This window comes from Lasioglossum baleicum, chromosome 8, assembly GCF_051020765.1.
Source record: "Lasioglossum baleicum chromosome 8, iyLasBale1, whole genome shotgun sequence".
NCBI lineage: Eukaryota > Metazoa > Arthropoda > Insecta > Hymenoptera > Halictidae > Lasioglossum > Lasioglossum baleicum.
The window spans coordinates 12,205,195-12,225,323 of NC_134936.1; the positions used below are offsets into that span (position 1 = coordinate 12,205,195).

Genomic DNA, 20,129 nt, shown 5'->3' on the forward strand with positions numbered 1-20,129 from the left:
CCGAGTGAGAGATTGATCCGCGTCGCTGAAATAATAACGACGGCCATGCGTCTTGCCGGGAGTAGGAGCAATGAAAATAAGAGTCGCAGATTTGAATAGATTAAAATGCTTTTATCGTTCTCATCACTGAACGTTTCCACGACGTTTGCGAGTTAATAATGGTTAAAATATTTTGTATATATTTAATTTTCTATATATAATCTCAATTTTTATATAATTAGAAGATAATTACGAAAGAGCTCACGAGAATTGGATTGAAACTCTAATGGAATTAAATTCATTCTCCATTATTTCCTTTTTTTACTTTTGTCCATGTTATTCAATAAAAGTGTTGTATTAAGTAAGTAATTGTGTTGCATGTTTTTCCATTGAAAGTTTGTAACAGCTTATTGTTTTTTCAACCAGTTTGAATGTTTAAATAGTTTCAGAGAGGTAGTAAGAGAAACACAAATTTTTATTGAAGAACCTGAAATCAAGCAAGTACAGTTTGTTTAAACATTTCTTTTCCAATCCAGAAATAGTACTAGAATGTACAACAATAAATTGTTGAAGCTTTAAAAATGTTTCTGCGACGAAAGTTGAGTAGTTAGATGGATAAAAAATTGTGTCGCGTGTACGTTTCACATGGGCAATATGAAAACATCGAATCTGTTTTTCCGTGTATGAATTTCCGCAGTCATGTTCGCGCCCAGTGAAGAGTTTTGTGCAGATGGTCACGATTTGTCAGAAGCTCGACAGATCGGTTTAATTTTTCAAGGAGCGGTCAGGAGTTATGAATGCTAAAATGTTAGATCCGAAAACGCGATGAAAGGAGGACGTTAAATTTTTATTTAAATTCCAGCACGCGAAGGAATTTTAAAGAAATTGTGCAACCGCCGGCACAAAGCTCTGCTTAAATATTCAACATCTGCGGTAAAGTAATTTGGCGAGTACGCCAAGAGCAACGTTACAGCAGAGCGGAATATCCATATGGCGGACCACGTCCATTTGTGCGATACTCGAGACAAGGAGCGGTAATTTTATTGTTGGAGCCTATCAGACCTTTCGATTCCAGTCGCAAGACAGCCCATTGCTCTGAGTGAAGTCTGTTTCACGCTATTGAATTTTATACAAATTTTGCGGCGGTGTCTTTCGGACGTTCCAGTTAGCTTTTGCCGTTGTATAATTAACTATGCCCAAAGAAATTAATGTATTATTATATTATGCCATAAATTACGGTGGCTCAATATTTTTTATTCTAATTTTCGTGAAATTTTGCTCGTGACTTTTGGATTTATGGCTCACTCTATCATATTTGTGTAGCGACGTCCACTTAATTCGTAAATTCATATTTAAATTAGATTTATTCAGCACCAGCGAGCATTGAAATTATGCAAATTTTCTGAAATAGGTGACCATTAATATTTAGACGTTATGAAAATCTATCGGACACATTGATTGTTTGACGATAAATACTTCCACTGAAAAATGTTTCTATAAAATTGAATAAAATATTCCCTCAGACGGAAATTGTTGTAAGAATTTCTAATCATTGTCTGACCTATATCAGAGTGTCTTCTACTTAATCCAATGTTCTACTTGGTCGACGTAATCCTCTCGTGTTTTCGGCAACAAATCGAAACAGAGAGAAGTCGAGAAGAAAACATCCCTGTGCAGCACTTCACCCTTACGTTTTCTTACTCACCCCATTCCGTACAATCCCTTGCAACAGTATTCACAGTGCAACAAAAATAGAGGTAATCCAAGGCAAAGGAAAAACTGTGTAATCCCGCAAGAAATGGAAATTACGTCAGTCCTCTGTTTATTATTAGATTCCACGTTCATGAATAAAATTATGCACCGTATTTTCAAACGTTGTAACACGTTGTAACATAATTAATCTCTTAATTTCTTAACTTGTCTGATGTATATTGCTTTTTAATAATCTCAAGATTAAATTTTATCGATTCGGACTTCGTGTAATTTTTCTTTGAACATGTGCTTCAATAAAGAAGTTCATTCGTAAATTTTTGATTGAAAGATTTTTATAATTTCAGTCATTGTGTGAATGAAAAATGAGGATCCACGATGATTACGGGGTGATCAGGCAGCTGGACCAGAAAATGAGAATAACATTCAGGATCGTGGAGAATAAGACTCGCGCAGGGATGTAGAAAAACAGGATGCGAGGGACACCGCGGATCGATAAGCGCTTAACCTACAAACTACCGATGTAGCGAATTTGCGGCGTCGAGAGACGAGCGAAAAATCGAGGGATTTGATAGATTAAAATCCGCTAGGGATCATGGTGGACCACGTTAATGGTAGAACGTCTGTAAGGTGGATAAAAGTGGCCGGTTTTGTTCGCTAGATTGTCGAAGAAAGCCTGGCAACAGTAATTTGGCAATTACGGCCGCGACGCGATTAAAAGCGGGGTTGAATGGATACCGGAAATTCGATTAATGCATACAAAGGGGCCGGCAACGACAGTGACACGAAAATTGCTTATACGACACACAATCGAGCTCGCGTGTCAGCCTGTCGCGGCATAAATTATTTGCAGACTTTCGCGAGTCCGACGACGACGCTTGCCATTATCGCCGTGGGTTGATGAGCTGCAATAACGGTGCCGAACTGACCATCGACAATGGCCAATTATTTATAGACCGGCCGCTACATTGATTTATTTGCAACAATTCATCGTTGGACACTTCCCCACGGAAATTCAGGCACACACGTGTCGTTTATTGCGTCCGGTCGCGCTTAGTTAATTATTGGTTAACTAAGAAAGTTCGGGCCGCTTTAATCAATACCGTGACTCGCACACCTGTCCACGTACATGTGTCCTACATGACCATTTAGTGTAAAAATTGTTACACGCATGCATGTTTCTGCATTTCATATTTTCTAACAATATAAATTTTCTAAAAATTGTTGTCTACTGAAATTAATATACTTCGAATAGTTCTCAGTTACATTATACGTTAATGAAGCTTTCGTTTAGAGCACGAGTAACTTTCAATTCATGCACTTCGTGGATGAGCGAAATGAAAGTTTCAGGTATGGTATTCTTCTGCGCTGTGTAAATGACAGTATGCAATCAAGATAGAATAATATGTCACGATTGTAAAATAAAGTGAAATGGAGTAGGGAAAATATGGCATCGATGTGACGTTTCGTTTGCACCACAGTCGAGTTTAAACAATTGTCGAGCACGCGTGCCATTGAATAGGAATCGGCTACCGTGTCTGTCCATGAACAACTGTTTCTACTTCTTGGAAATATTACCGCAGGGGCTATCCAGGCAAACTTTCAAAGTCGATTATCTCGGAAACGAAGGCTCGTGTGGAAACATTTTATTGCATACTGTCGACGTGGTATTCCATGTAGAATGTTAATATTATCTGAAATTTTTATACACCGATTTTTTCATTGCAGAAACATATACGCTCTCCTAATTATGAACAATTTCGGCAACGCATATAGAACGTAGGGAATTCCGGTTGCACATGCAACGAAGTGGACTATCTTGGAATAAATCAGACTACACAATGAATATAAATGAAGCAGCAGTAAACGAAGACGTACTGTAAATTAAAGCGGTAATACTTCTCCCGGTGGCAACTAGCATACAATTGTTCGAGAGACAACGTTGCAGACATCGGGTACGTAAGCAGACTTATACATCACACAACGTTACAAATGGAAGGACTGTACTGCGTACATAGCGCCGGTAATATTTTCTCCAAATTAAGTAGTATATCCTCGTACAAGTCGGACGACCCCACAGAAATACGGGAAATGAAAACAGTAGACCGCGAGATATATTAATATCAGGAGTAGAGAAAATATTGTCTACTCATTGCCGTGATGTTACTGCGGGATCAAGTAGAATGACTCGGTAGGAGAAAGAGCCGGACCACCTTGAGCCCGCTAATCAAAATATCGGCGGAGAAATAATATTTCTCTATTTGGATCTAGAACGAAGGGGAACATTCGCGGGACTTACAAAATATTAAAAATATGTTATTCCTCTCATGTACGGTGCTAAACAAATATTTATTGTACCATATGTGTTCATTGCATCGGGGAACATTGAAAAATTGTTGGTTTAATTTATTGGTTCATTATGGGTCCAGCAGTTCGATTTTTCTCCGGATATTGCACTATGCTGTCTTTATACAGGGTGTCTCAGCTGAAGGAGAGGCCACCTAAATATCTCCTTTATAATTTAAATGGTATCGAAGGAGGAATATCATTTTAATATTAATATTATTTTTTCATAATTTTTCCAAGGTCATCGTTATTCTTTACCGGGAAACTTGTTTTCTTTTTTATTCCATGTTGTTAATGGCTTAAGCACATCCAAATGTATTTTTTCAGCCGCTATAAGATGGAATAAAAAAAAGGTTTCCTCGATAAAAAAAAAATAACGATGACCTTGTAAAACTATGAAAAAAGTAATCGGGCAAAAGAAATTGTTCCCATATGATATTCCTCCTTCGATACCATTTAAATTATGCCATAAATATTTTTTGTGCCATTAGAAATAAAGGTGTTATTTAGGTGGTCTCCTTCAGCTGTGACACCCTGTATATTTTTAATCAATAGATTTCATACTTACTTATGGTGAATCTATAAAACGCGTTAACCTAAATAATTTTACTAAATTTTTGAATATTTTTGCTTAATGAAATTTGGAACAGTAGAGTAGCATAAAATAGTTTATGGAAATTTGTGCTTGCATAAAAGCACAAAGAGCGTTAATTGCATGCCACGTGTGTGTGTGTGTGTGTGTGTGTGTATATAAAGTTTTGTTTAATTATTTCGCACGAGTTTCTGCTGTATAGGGATGGGATAATGTCAGCAGGAATTTTCAATCGCTTTTTCCGTGTCTGGTCGTTTTGTCAACATAGTGTTCGCTTTCCTCTTTAAAGAAAAGGAACGGGAGGAGGGTGGCGGAGGACCGAGTGAAATATTACACCGAAGCTTTTTCACCTTCGCCCTCCCTCTATTTCGATTTCCCCACAAATGGGCGTGTTCGTCGGGCTACACGATTCCACCTGCGAATCACTAATGGCTGCGATAATTATCGGGACAGGTTCCAACCGGGTGAAAATGGTGTACTCGCGCTGGTACCGCATATACCCCTTTTCTCGACTTGTTCATTCTTTATTGTCGCCGTCGCGGCAAGAAGTAGCCGAGCTAACGATTCAAGAAAATCGTTACGATGCTTAATGTTGCAACTCCGCTGCCGCATCTTCCCCTATTACGGTGCAAGGACCGACGCCCCAATTCTGCCTGTCACGTGATACCGCCGCGGTTGATAGCGGCCGTTCGTTGCATTTTCGCCGAAACGGATGAGGTAAATCGTGGTAGAAACTGAAGGTACCGTTTACCGTGGAATCATAATTTAAATACAGAGAATGGAATTCGTTCGTTACACACTTGTGACAAAAACGAGCCAGTTTCTCAACAAAATGTCGTAAGTTACAATTTTCAAAAATAGTGAAAAGCATGCATCAAGTGACGTATTAGCAGGCGACTTCCCCAAAGCATCAAACAAAACCGCAATCCCATCCACAATTACGCCACAAATCATACGAAATCCCTATTCCACCAACGATTTCAAAAGTTCCCCATCAAATCCCTGAAACACCCTCGTCTAGCATCAGCCATCCGTCCCATCCACCCCATAATCACAACCGTCCAACATTGACGTCGGCCATCCTTCTCCCTTCTGCTCCTCTTTTCCATTCTACCCGAACAACTCACCCAACACCACCCGACGCACAAAGCAAGCTTTCGGGCAAGCTGATCCGGTACTCACCCTTTATGAAATCCACTGCCATCTCCAGTCCGTAGGTGTCCTTATCGCAGTCGTCGAGGATGTGCGCGCCAATCTTGACACCTGGCACAATGCCCTCCCCCTCGTTCAGCTTATCCAGGGTGTAAAGCATGGCCTCGAGGGCTTGAACACCACCTTGAGGCATGACAGGTCCGCAGGTAAACGAGTCCTCCCTCTCGTGGACCATCATCAGTCCACCTAGCACGAGATCTCCTTCAACGACAGCTTCCTTCTTCACAGGCCAGGCGACTTGCGAGTGAGATTTCAGATCCATGGATCGGAACTGACGTCGTCCATGACGGATTGGATGATGGGTTTCCGGGTTCTCGTACCGGAAGAAACTCTGAAGAGATCGCTGATGAGTCCTCTCATCGTTCTCTACGATCTCGTCTACGTGCGGGTAGAAATTCCGCGGAGATCTCGCAAGATGGGACGATTGCTCGAGATCGAGGTCGGTCTCTAGATCCGGATCGTCCCTGGATCGGGACAGGACCGACAGCCACTTGTCCCGGGGCTCGTAATCGGCCGAGCACACCACGCCGAGCAGCAACACCAGCAGAAGCTTCATGACTTCATCGTTGGAGCCGTTTACGCTGCGGTTACCCGGCCGCTTCGTGCAAATATCGTTACACCACCCACGTTAACGACGTTAGGCCAACGGTGTCGCGATGGACACAGATTCCGCGGCACGATCCTCGACGGGTTCGGACCTCGGCCCGTCGCATTGCAGGCTGACAACGCGATACGCTCGCGTCCACAACGGATTGTTCGTTGCCTTTCTCTACACCACGGTTAGGTCTGGTTTTCTCTCTTGTTTGCGGGACTCGGACTCGCACTCCGGCTTTCTGCGGACTTGAATATTGATTACCGGTTGATGGCGGTTTGATGGCTCGGTTCGCACGATCGTTCGATCCACGAGGAATCGGCCTCGCTTTAGGGAAAGGTCGACGCGGAACCCGATCCGCTTTTACTGCTGATGGCGGTCGTTATATGGCTCGATCCATGCAATCAGCGCTCAGAAGAGAATGAAGGTTTGCAGACGGGAATATCTCGATGTTTCTTCGTCGAAAATTGTGCCCCTATCGTCACAAACAGTCGAATCGGTTATTTTTTCATGCTCGGATTATTGTGCACTTACTCTGTGGACTTTCATGAAATTTCGGTATGCAGTGAACTTTAAATTGTACCACATCCCAGTTGAGCCTGAATTAAGTGGGTCTTGGCCTATTTTTAAATAAGCCTTGGTTTAATCTGATTTCAAGTGGAACGAAACTTAAATTACAGCTTTAATATTTTCTTCATTGAACTTTTGAATTACTTTTATTTTTGAACATATTTGAATTACGCAGAATGAATTATTTGCATTTCCTCTGTTTCAGGATTATTATCACTATTGGATCGTCCACATTATTTTCAGAATCTCGTTGTGGTCGGGTACGTAATTAGTAAGTTCCTCTCAATTATCTCTCGTATAGCTAACCAGGTATGTGACCGCCAGCTTCCACTTTGAATGCTAGAAATTGTTCTACCTTTCTCTAAAAACATTTCAAAACTGCCTTGCATTCCCATTGTTCGGATAATTATACACTTCTTTATGCTCGCAGTGAAAAAATGTGCACCGAATGTTTCGAGTATGAATACATCAAACTAATTAAACATCACGGAAAATTTAAATTACTGCCCTGCTCACACATTCGTTCACATATATTTCCCGACCAGAACGAACTGCAATGATTCATTCCATCGTGATATTCAACTCGAACGTAAAATTTTCGATTTCTTGCTTCCGTGAATGAATACGCGGGTCACTACAAAATTACGGACATGAAGCTGGTCTTCAAGTACTAATTAACAAGTGCTCGATTTGTGTGAGAGGTCGGCGACGCTGCGAAGTTGCGAAAGTAGCAGCAAAATAAACGGGAAATCAACGGAAGTCGGAAAATCGTTCGATGCTACGACTATCGCAAAACCGATACCGCGAATTTCCGGTGGTTCAGTCGCGCTGTGTAATCAACGCCATTCAATGCGCTCTTGAACGCGATGCTCCGGTTGACAATCGAAATTCACCGATCAGCCGGTCGCGCTGTGAAAAATTTGGCTGATTAACTGAAACGCAAATACCACATGGTACACTGTGCGTTTGTTATTTGACACTTGACGGTTTCCGTGACTGTGGCCTATTTTTTCGGGAGCTTGTTAAAAATTTTCGTCCCGGTGTACCTTGTTTACATTCGCTTGGATTACACAACTATGTATTCAACGAAGGTAATTAACGTCGTAACAATTTCTAACAGGCACACGGTAGCATTATCGAATTAAAGAAAATGAATATTTACTGAAACTGATCTTCATTTCTTTGGATATACAAGGTGAGGCACCTAAAATAGCATCAGATCTGCATCAGATGAAACTTGCTACATTTATGTTATATTAAGTTGTAAAGCAAGAAATGCAGGATTTAAACCTATCTAAAGTATCACTCACATAAATACGAGAATTAATTTTAATATTATTGAGGGGAATAGTATTCACATTAATATTTTACAGAGAATTTGATATTATTTAAAAATATAAAGCTGTGAATTCGTTGAAACTTCCTTCATAAAAGCCAAATAATTTCATAAAAATTTGAATAAAATCAAATATCAAAAACATAATTAAATAGAGCGTAAAACAAGCTTTAAAATATTACATAGAACTCATTAAATTAAGGTAAATATTTATTGGTATAAAATTGCAATTAAAACAAAGGAACAAAAATCCTGCATTTATTTCTTTAGAACCTAATATGAAGGTCAATACTTTTTTACGCAGAACTTTGTGCTTGATTCGAGTTTAATCAAAAATGCTGGGTATTCTATTTAAAAAAATCAAGTTGACCTTCATATGTCCTTTACGCGTCTACCTACAAAAAAGCTACTAACATCAGATTAATCGAAACCAAGCAAGTTCAATCGGATGCATTTTTCCTAACACCAATAGCAACCGAGTTATTCAGGTGGCCTGTTTTATGTGCCTCAGAAAAAATGGCTGAAATTTGGATAGACAGAGTTTTCTTATTTGTATAAATAGTCGCTTTTAATGCTCCGTAAACCCAGTGTTAAAAATCGCCGACATATTGGGCGACGGTGCCGCGTTGCTCGGAGCAATCTGGCGTTCCCTTTATCGGTTCGGCGGCAAGATCAAAGCGCGTCGATTACAATGGGCGCACGGAAGCGGCGCGAACCTATCGGAATTCTGTGATTGGATAATCTCTGGGTGCCTTCGGCGAAACTTGGGCAGCTGGTACCGGGGCCTTGTCGGGAAGTTTAAATTGCTTGTGATTCAGCGTGTCGCGGGTTCGCGTCGATAACGGCCGGCCGCGAGCTAATTAAAAACTTGGAGGCGTCCTCCGTGCAACCGTGTCTTCGCCGCGGAATCTCGCCAGAAACACGGTGTTCGTCGGTGTGTTTCGTTGCTCGTTGCTCGTTGCGCACCGCGGCGATTTGTTACGTGCTGTAACCTGTTGCGCTCCGTAGAACTTCTCTCTCTCACTCTCTCTCCTTCTCCTCCTCTTCTCTCTTTTCCCATTCGCACGTCTCCTCTCGCGAGACCCTTCACGCCGTTGCGACGTCGCGTCCACGCTGAATTGTTCGCGGATTTTTGGATAGTGAAACGCATTTTTTCCCGAATCCGACAACCGTGACACCATGACCAACGCCTCGGCAATCTCCGTGCTCCGTGTTACCTGTTGCGCCTCGTCACACGGAGAATCAACGATTCCGTTGATGTTCGAACTACCCGGATCGATCAAACCGACGCGATCAGTCTGTTTCGAGTCCCCGTGCAATTCTACGCGAAATTATGCATGAGCTCCGCGAACTATGATTGTAGTTTTGCCGGTGGAAGACGATAGAATGCTGTGCTTGTTGGGAGAGAGTTTTCGATTGAGTTGGTCAGTAAGTAGATTTAGCTTTTATGGTCAGACAATGTTGGAATGAGCATTTAGTCTCATGAGACTTCGTAGTGCTACGCTATTAGTAACTTGTAACTAGTAAACAATGTTTATTAGTATTCAGGATTTTAGTATTTGATTTTTTTTGGTTCGCAGAGTTCAGTCGAATTAGCTTCTTTGGTCGGGCAATTTTTAATCGTTTAAGATCAAGAATTAAGAACAGTATCTTTTACACAACGAACCGGTAATGTGAATATTTTAAATCCACGTTCTAGCAGTTGAATGCATGAGTTTCTAACTTATAGATTGCTTTTAAGTAGATTAATCCTGCCTTGGCCATACCAGTCTCTCAAATTTCAATCCTTTGTTCCGTTTGATGAATAAGTTGGGACTGTCGGTTGACTAAGGCAACTGAAGATCAATGAAGATCGATTTCTACCACTACTGAAAGACTCATTAAGTGGAATATTCTTGATTCAGCCAGTGCCTAGAATACGTTGTAGACATTTCTAGTTTAACTGCTTGGTAGGGTGTTCGAATTTCCAATCCATTCAGGTGTAGAAACGAGACTATATCGATTCTCCGTAATGGAGTAGTAATTAAGTAGAAAGTAGTTGCATTAATCAGACAGTGTCAGCACTATTCACACACAGTCGGCTTGAAATTAATTGCTTGGTTTCTTTTATTTCGTTATTTGAACTCCAATGATTCAGTGGGATAGTCTAAAATAGGTCAGGCTGTCCAAAGGAAGTGGACGTTTGCCTTATCGAATCGATTCATAAGAAAAGTAACATTGTCTACGAAAATTAAGTGCTTCTATCGTAGAAATGTCGACGCAGTAGATTATTCCTGCACTGGTCAGACGCGTGAACATATGGAACATTGAAATATCAAATATTTAACAAGTACAAATGACTCAATACTGGTCAATTGGAATGAAATTGTTTCAATTCTACGGAGCTTACCTCTCGATCATAGATATCGAGATTCGATCCCATGTTACTTTGTTTTACAGAGGAGATATCGAGTGAATGCTTTTGATAATTGAGACAGCATTCGGTTAAGTGAATGGGGAATTATGTAATCGACATTTAAAAACGATTTTACACTATGGAAACGAACTGTGCAGGTAGTACCCGTGTGTGGTTAGCGACTAGTGATGTTATTCACTTCCTGAAACAAAGTGCTTTTCAATCCGGTATCCCAGTAAATTCAGTATTTTACGTCGAATACTCTTACACAGGAATCCCGGCTGGCGATAGCCAATTTCAAAATAAAACGAACACTTTTATCTCTGAATACGAATTCCCTGTGTTTCTACTTGAATTTTTTCATTTTTGAAAGTTTTACCACAAAATCTGATTTTTGTATATTATTTGCAGAATAAAAAATGCTTGAATGCCAGTTTCAGAGAACAGGTACGCGGAAATCGTTGAAATTAAATTTTGCGGTTTAATTAATTAGATTTACGTTTAAATGATGTATAGATTTTGGTGAATCACATAGAGCAGCAAAATGCTATTGTTTGATTGATCATACGTGATCGTTCAGTAACGTATCCTCGAAATCAGCCGAGGATCCTAGATGCGATGTAGAATGCTCCTATAGAAGCCAGATCCTGACCTCCTGGGATTGATTATACGCGATAATTAAGTAGAATAGGTTTGCACTGGACAGACGGCCCCAGCTGTTGCTCAGTGGCCTGTAGTCGGCAATGCAACACTGTCGTTACTGTAAATCCTAATGATCTAGTTTGGTTCTGAACTATTTCAGTAGAATATCCCTGTTTTAGTCAGACACAGCAAACGCTAAGAAATCTCGAGAAGTGATTCAAGTAAAAATTAGTTGGATAACGTTAAGTAAAAATTGACAATTCAAGCTGCACAAAACTTTAAATTTTTGTATTTGTGTATTCTATTATATACTACTGAAATTCCCCATAAATTCACAAATTTGGCCAATTTCGATCTTCTTTTGTCGTACTTTTAATAAAACACAATAAAACTCGTGCACCAATTACACGAGCAACTCAAGCTCTTAACGAGCCGTGTTGCCAAGCGTTTCGGCTCTCACGATGTCACACGTTTACGGGCGGTCGATTTTTCTAAAATCTCCGCCGCAAATGGTAATTACGTTTGGTAATAACGGGGTGGCCGCTTTCTTCGCGTATAGAATCCGATTAAAATTTTTAATTAACAAATTTCTCTCGCGAATTCCGGCGCGCCGCGCCTTGAGTAACGTTGCTCCGCCGAAATTAATAGCTTTCCGTACTTTATCGCTTTCATCTCGGGGGCGTGCGCGGTTCCGTTTAGCGTGATCACATTTCTCGGCAAGGTATTAGCTTGGAATCGCCACCGAGCTTCAATCTCTCGTCAGCACGGTGTCGGACGAAAAACTTAACCGTGGAATTCCAATGACGCGAATTCCGTGAACACCGAGCGGTCCTCGCATAACCTCCGCGATATTTTCGAGGAGCGTTTCGCCCGTCAAGTCGGAGACGTCGCATTCCACGAGCAATCTCACAAAGTGGTTTTCACGTAGTGTCACCTGCCGAGCGTAATCTCGCGTGAAATTATACCGCTGTCTGTTCCGATTCCAACCGTTTATCCCCAGGAGCACGTGATACTTGTAGCGAGACAGACACTCGTGGATCGAACGATCACGTACGTACTGAACAACGATAATCGATGCTTACTCCTCTCCGACTATTCTCAAACGATGTCCAACGAGACGCAGCGGGGTGCGTTCGGGGAACGCGAAACCATTTCGATTTTCCGTCCACCTGTTTGATTCTTCTTATACATTTCTTCCGGGCACAGTTAGTCGAGACACGCGACCGAAACTCGAGAGTTCCGAAGCTCGTCTCCGCCTTGCCAAACCAGCAAGGAAAACCAGCAAATTGGCAGTCGATCACATTTTATCCATTTTACAAGGTTCCTTGTCACCGTCTCCGGTGGGACGAGATCGATACGCGGTACTATAAAGTTTCCATATATTTTTTTAACAAACTAGTTGAAGAGATATCGAAGAGCGCCGCACAGGGTGTGTAGAGGAATATGTACAGTATATGTCGATTTAATTTCGTCGCGATCAGAGATACTTTTCTGTGATGGTTCCGCGGTTTCCGGTCATCGTGTTAGCCGAACCGGTCGAACGGGAGCACGCGCCCGCCTCTGTGCCGTAGCAGCCACTGACTGGCTCTGCGACTGCATCAACACTACCCTCCTGAAACGTATCAACCGCCCCCCCCCCTCCCCCGCACTGCCACTTCGACGTCCCCCGCCCCTTCTTTCCCTACTACCCTACCGTTCCTACACTTTCGTCCACCCCCGCTGTTTCGCGCCTTCTATCCGTTTTCCTCGTCGCCCTTTCCTTCCTTCGTCCCCGCAACTCCGAGTGTCGCGCAACGTTCGTTTCCGCCGCCGACGGTGTAGATCGTCGATCATAATTCCGCAAGCGGGACGCGGCGAGCCTCGCGGACAGACCCCGGAAGGATTTCCTTGATCGTTTCTCGCCGCGGAAAGTCGACCAGGATCACGATCCTCGATCCGCCGGGAGATACTTTGATTAATGATCCCACCTGACCGCTAATCTTGCGACGCGCGACGACCCACGTGGACGCGGAAAGTAGGCTAGTTGTGTGGTGCGAGCGTCGTGCGTGCCGACACTTACGCGATCGAACAACATTTTGTTGGGTTTCATGGTGTTTGGAATTGTGGTGTCGTGAGGAGGAGGTGTGTGATACTGTGGATATAATTGTCTGCCCGGTATCAGTTCTTTGCAAATTAATATAGACAATTCTTAGTTTGCATAAACATTGGCAGGATAATGACGAATTTTAACGTCCCAGTTTCGATTTGATTAATTACGTGATTCTGATTCTATGAGACTGCGTAGGGCTTGTATTTGCTAGTGAATGCGTTTACTGGACTAATGAAGAAGTCATGGGTGTTCGAATAATAATGGGAGTCCTGTGGTGCTATAATTTAATATTCCATAGCCTGAATATTGTTTTAGGTACGTATTCCGCCATTATTGCACAAATCAATGAAATTCATGACAACACTGTACAACTGAAAACGGATATCGTGTAATAATATAGTGTAATTGTTCTCACTAATGATACTGTTATCACAACATATCCATTCAGTGCTGTACACACCAGTGAAACATCATAATAACATTGCACAATTGTGGAACACGGTCGTACAACGTAATGTTCTATATTTCTCGTTTTATGATCATCAAATGTTATGCTGTCATCGCTATAAACTCAAACTACACGAGTCCATAGTCTATCTCTCATGCAGATTGGATTATCACTCCGACTATTATATGACAAGTACTAAAATTGACAGTTTAATCCATGGTGCTGGAATATATTACGTTCAGTAGAATATTCCAGACAGTAGTCAGCCAACAGTGAGTTTAACCTTGTAATAAACGTGACGGGCCATTCGGCAGACTATTGCTGCACGTGTCGTACTTCAAACATAGCTCTGTGATACTAGCGTAATTACGTTCAGTAGTGTGTTCCCACAATAGTCACACACCAGAGAACATGATATTGATCCGAGTACAATATTATCTTTTCTGGTGTGCACTTACAAGAGGGGACACAATATCCTCGAATGAATTGGAATAATCTGCACAGTGAAAATATCCTGCAATGATCAGACAACGTTTAATTTTCAATGTTATAAGACGCGGGATATTATCTTACGGGACCAGTGCACATATTTGATTTGCAGAAGCTAGTAGAACCTCGCGCAAAGTGGTCGCGAATTTTCGCAGAGATGTTTCAACCGTGATCATTTATTCAGCCTATTAATTACACATCGGACTCTGCGAAAAGATTGTTTAAATCGTAATTGAAGAACTAGTACTCCCAGAACCGGAAACGTTAATTTCGTTCGATAGAGAACATCCAGTCTCCCGCGTGAACATTCTCGACTCTTTATAATATTCTCTCGCAATGAATTCCTCTTTGTGGCTCTCGTTGTTTCGCACCGTTCCTTACTTCCCGTCCGCTTCTCCCAAAAGCCGGTGCCCGCACGAATATCCGGCCGACGATTTGATTGTCGTTTCTTTTTTGTCCGTGAAGGCACCGTGAATAAAAATGGCACATTCCCCGCTCTCGAGACTCGGTCTCCGGAAACTCTTCCGAAAGCGATAAAAGAGCAATTACGATGGCCGCGAGGCGAGGAATGAAAACGTCGGAAAGGTAATGGTCTCTTCTCGTAAATTCATCAGCCCCGCCGGTGGAAACTGTAGTTAACTTTTTCGATTATGTAGCGATCGTGTAAAATATAATTGGCAGCCACTTCATTGTCAGCGGAGCAGTGCCATCCCGAAGACGGCTCCGCAAGTTTCGATTGTCGCCGGTGAACCGTAAAATATTATTACTTTGGTGAGTGGGACTTGAAATTATAGTCAATCAAACTTTATCGTTCCGACCGTTGAACAATGCCGAGCAAGATGTTACGGTATAATTTGGAAGAAAGTCAATTAAAAAATTAGAATACGTCCAAAATACAGTGCTGCGAATAACTATAAACTCAACTGTATTTTTATGTTTTTCATAGTAGTACTGAAACAAAAATTGACGAAACCGTTTATGCATTTTTGTATTCTAATGCAAAACCAAAGTGAGCAAACAAAAAATAATAGTTTTGTTCTCTAGAAATCTGGAAAAAATGGCATTTGTTTTTAAAATTGTGCTGTGTGAATAAGTATAGACTCATTATTAATTTTAGTATCTTTCATTTAGTATTTAGTACACATTCTCCTTTATTTTTTATTACGTGTAACAGCCGGTCAGGAACACTACTAAATAGCTTATTTTAGATCTCATTTGGAGTATCTGCCCAAGCAGATTTTATTCTTTTTTTAAGTTCGACAATACTTTCTATTGGTGACTTCTATCGGTGACTTCACCGCTTGATTTTTCCGTAATTTTCAATACCAAGTTTCAAGAAATTTTTAACTACACTTTGGGATCTATTAATTATACACGCAATTTGTCGTTGAATTTTCCCACAGCTCTTCAAATCGATTATTCGTTGTTTTTCTACATCACTCCACAGTATAGAATTATTTCAAAGATCCTTAAAAGAATACTTGTAGAGACTTGCTGTAATATTACAATCACTAAGAAGATCTGACAAAACTTCAGGACCGTTCTGAATGAGGTATGAACAGCGACTGAGTTTATAAATATTCACAGCTCATATCTGCTTGTTTTGAAATATTCAGCTACTACATTACAGGAAAAAGAGATAGCAAGAAACTGTTTACATAAAAAAGGTCGTACTACCTCATCATAAACGTAATAAAACTTACTTAGCGGGGAGATTCTTGGAAATTATAATTATTCACAGCGCAGTACCTTTAAAGAAGAATAGCAGTAGACGTTGTTTCAAGTAAAATATCCTTATCATGGTAATTTATGCAAAATAATTTCTTTACCAGCATCGAATAATTGGCATTGTATAGCAGAATGTTTAAGAGTTCACTCGATTGAAACTAGAGAAAGGAAAATTATGACACGTGAAAGGGAGCCTGGGAAATTGCGGAGCCGCAATTTAGAGCCGACGAGAGATTGGATAATTAGAAGGCCAGCACGAAATACTAATAATTGCCGCTGCCGTTCCGTTGTCAAACGATCCCCACTTATTTCATTTGAGACAGCAGAGACAGACAGAGAGAGAGAAAGAGAGAGGAACAGAGTCTCTCCACGAAACTCTGAGAGTAGATGGAACTGGATGCGCTAACAGCCGCTAGGTATCCAATTATAGCACTGGGTCGTGCAGCTTCGCGGAATTGCTGCGAAATCTAAGAGCGAAACTATACGGTAGAGCATCGGGGATCGCCTCTAACCGTTCCCAGTCGAGTTTCCGATTTATCTAATGAAACTTCTTGCTCAAACGATCCCCCGTTCGCTCGGATTAGAGCGGAATTTATCCCCGCGTCTTTATTGAATCAGCCACGCTCCTCTCCTTTCCTTGATTCGTCGTCGAAAGTATTTTTCGAAATGTCTGCCTCGCCGCCGCGTCGTCGTCGTCGTCGTCGTCGTCGTGCATCGAGAGGAAACTCCCATTTTCCTTTAGCATCTGGAGTGTCTCGTTCTTTGCATCCGACAGGGAGGATTCGGTATCGATTCTCGGTTAATCGACACGTATTCCGGCCGTCAATTTATTCCTCTCGAGGAAAATGGAAATACTCAGTTGCAGACGTCAAGGAATTCTACGGCGGAATACCCGTGCATGTCGGGTGCCGCGAATTTTCTGACAGACGTCTCGCCGCGTTTCTGCCGACGCAGTTGATGTAGAATGATAAATTGCAATTTGACTATTTCCTCCAACGGAGTGGATTATTTTATGCGAGCACACCGGGTTTCATGATGTACAGCGTACGTGAACGGTAATGTCTCAATTCAGTAGAATAATCTTGTTGCGGTCAGGCAATAGTGAGGAAATTGATCTAGATATTTTCTACTTAAGTAGAACGTTCACGTACTAGTCTGGCAGGGCACGAGAAAATTGTTTACGTACATTCCGAATCAAATTAACCAAGTTTTGGTAAGTCTGTTACAGTTGCTAAAGACATTAGAGGAGAAAGTTTTTGAGTTTCAAGTAGAGTAGACGTGCTGTAGTCTGGCAATGGTCACGAAAACACATTTATGTAGATCCTCTCAGAAATAAGTTAGGTAGAATATATTCACCTTGCCCGATAGTAATTACCTATCGCGACCAGGGACCCTAACTGTTATAACCAAAGAGGAAAAGAATCATGGAATAACAAGTATTTCATCGACTAAAATCGTATTGGTTACAAATAAGGATTATAAATAACCGAAAATTTTTTCTCTTGGTGGTAAATGTTATCGTTGAGAGAAATTCATTTCGATCACTTATAACTAGACTGCGATAATAAAACTATAGCACTCTGGACATGTAAAAAATATTTAAGGACATCAATGTGTTAGTTTCAGTTCAATAGGATAATTAAAAGAAAAATACAATTTTTATTTGGCTCCTGTGTCCTGCAATCAATGCAAACATTTTTTATTTTGCATAAAGATCCGCAGTGTACTTATAACAACACAGTTATCAATGAGAGTTTATTTCGATCACTCATAAAAATCGATATTTTTTAATCATTCTGTTCATCGAAATTTTTTTCTTTATATTTTATGTAGATTATCGTAACTTTCAGTAACAATCAACCTTTTATTAATTATTTTTATGGTAGAAAATTTTAGAATAACTGTTACTTTTGGTCCCTGATAGCAACAGATTAACTATTTAATTCTGACGTGAAATGTTCTTGTAATGGCCAGACAAAGAAGGGGATATTCTTGCATGATTTAAATCGACTGGCATGTTTTGCATTGCAGCTAGTTACTTACAGGTAGATTACACTTTTTATCGTGTTCGTTGGAACAGTCTCCTAATGACCAGCCAGTAGAAAGCATAAGTCCATAGTAATAGTTGCTTCAGTTTTAGTAATGAGTCCTCGGGATCATTAAAAATAATTACTCCTTCGAAGAAACGTTCCAATACACCCATCTCAAAATTAGATATCCGGCGCCGCAGTCGCGACTGCGACTATTGAAGGTAAAATGCGATTCGCATCGTTGCTCGAGTTAACATTTTCTAATCTGACGATTAACCTCGAAGCGTCGCAACCCGCGGAGAACAAATTCGAAATATTCTTTGTCCGTTTCACGGTCCTTTCTTCCCGGCGCTGTGATTCTTCTCGGCACGGTTAATCGCGCGTGAAAGGTTTAAGTGCTATCGGTAATTTGTTCCCCGGTCTGTCTCGGCTGGGTACTCGCGGACCAACACGGCAGAAAAATACCGTGCAACGGTGTTGCTCCAGTATTATATTGCCACCAGTGGTATCGATTCGCAACGACGCGAAACAGCACTTCCGCATATTAAATCTCCCGCCAGAAAGGAAATTGCTTTACGAAAAGATTGACTCGCTTTCCCAGTGTACTTTCTCTCGATCCTCGAAGGATTTCCTCGTTCCCAACCGCCGGGTGAACTTCAAACTTTCGGCTGAATGCACCTGTTCCTGAATATTAACCGTTCTATTCACGCGGAACGTGGGCCGATCGGCAAGCGAACGCGATCTGAGAAAACTATTTCCGTTTCTCGTTCATTTAGAGCGGATCCAACGAGCTTATGTCATTCTAAGAACCGTATCGCTGTTAGTTTTACGCTTATGCTAGCTAGCACGTTTAGCATCTCGAGTTTCTACTGCATTTGCATCACTTTAATGCGCGGAGGGAGGCTGGGAAAGTATATGATGAATATTTCCATACGCTCCCCCTCCGCATCAGGTTTCATCAAAATTGCCGTATCACAGTTGGACGATTTTTGGGGGAATGTAATATTGAATTCTGGGACGTATCCTCGTCTGACGTTTTCTACAGTATGTGGTCGACAAGTGGAACCATGTCTAGCGATATTGAACCATTATGGTCAGACGTACAATTTGTTATTGAGAATTTAAATTGCACCTTTTGTTTTTTATTAGAAATTCATAAAGTCCGCAATCTACAGTTAGGAGCTTAACCAATCACACACACACTTTAAATCAGAATAACTTTTTATGAATGGATCAAAGGATTTCAATTACTCTGTAAGGCTAGAAGAATTAGTCTAGTAAATGACGTCTAAAAGATATGTTTTGAAAAAATGCATTTGGTCGGAATTGTGAAGAACAATAGATAAAAATTGATTATTACGATTTTTTTCGCTGGGCCAATAAAAATTTAAAAGATTTGGTCAGCTCTTATAAATTGTATACGTTCTGAAAATTTCATCGAAATTGGTTAATTGGTGTACGAGTTATGAACGATCAAAAGTGGTAGAAAGTCCGAAAACGTTGAAAAATTGCAATTTTTACCACTTTTGATCGTTCATAACTCGTAAACCAATTAACCAATTTCAATGGAATTGTCAGATCGTATATAATCTGTACGAGTTGACCAAACACATCCTTTAAATTTTCGTTATTGGCCCAGCTAAAAAAGTCGTAAAAATCAATTTTTACTATTGTTTTTCACAATTCCGACGAAATGCATTTTTTCAACATATTTTTTAGGCGTCATTTACTAAACTAATTCTTCTAGCCTTATAGACTAATCGATGTCGTTTGGTCCATTCATAAAAAAGTTATTCCGATTGTGTGTGTGAAAGTTTTGCTCCTAACTGTAGTCATAAACAAAGAATGCTGCAAGAAATTCGATTTTAAGTGGATACCACGAATTCCATTGTATATAAAAGTAAGTAGAATATGTCGTGATTGGTCAGACGCTAATTGGCTTGCGTCAACGTCAACAATATCGTGCGTTCC

At 40.9% G+C, this 20,129-nt stretch overlaps 2 protein-coding genes across 2 annotated transcripts in view; both read right to left on the reverse strand.

Moving 5' to 3' along the window:
* LOC143211224 (uncharacterized) overlaps nucleotides 1-20,129 on the reverse strand; it is a 392,388-nt gene that overhangs the window by 174,381 nt on the left and 197,878 nt on the right. The gene's annotated exons all lie outside the window — the stretch shown is intronic.
* LOC143211233 (metabotropic glutamate receptor-like) lies at nucleotides 277-13,017 on the reverse strand. Its single transcript, XM_076428717.1, has 2 exons — nucleotides 12,457-13,017; nucleotides 277-6,679 (listed from the first exon to the last, which is right to left on the reverse strand). Exon 2 carries the CDS (start codon nucleotides 6,393-6,395, stop codon nucleotides 5,751-5,753), a length of 645 nt encoding a protein of 214 aa, XP_076284832.1. The 5' UTR covers nucleotides 6,396-6,679; nucleotides 12,457-13,017; the 3' UTR covers nucleotides 277-5,750.

Coding starts and splice junctions, on each gene's coding strand:
- LOC143211233 (XM_076428717.1), bottom strand. CDS start 6,395: ATGAAGCTTCTGCTGGTGTTGCTGCTCGGCGTGGTGTGCTCGGCCGAT.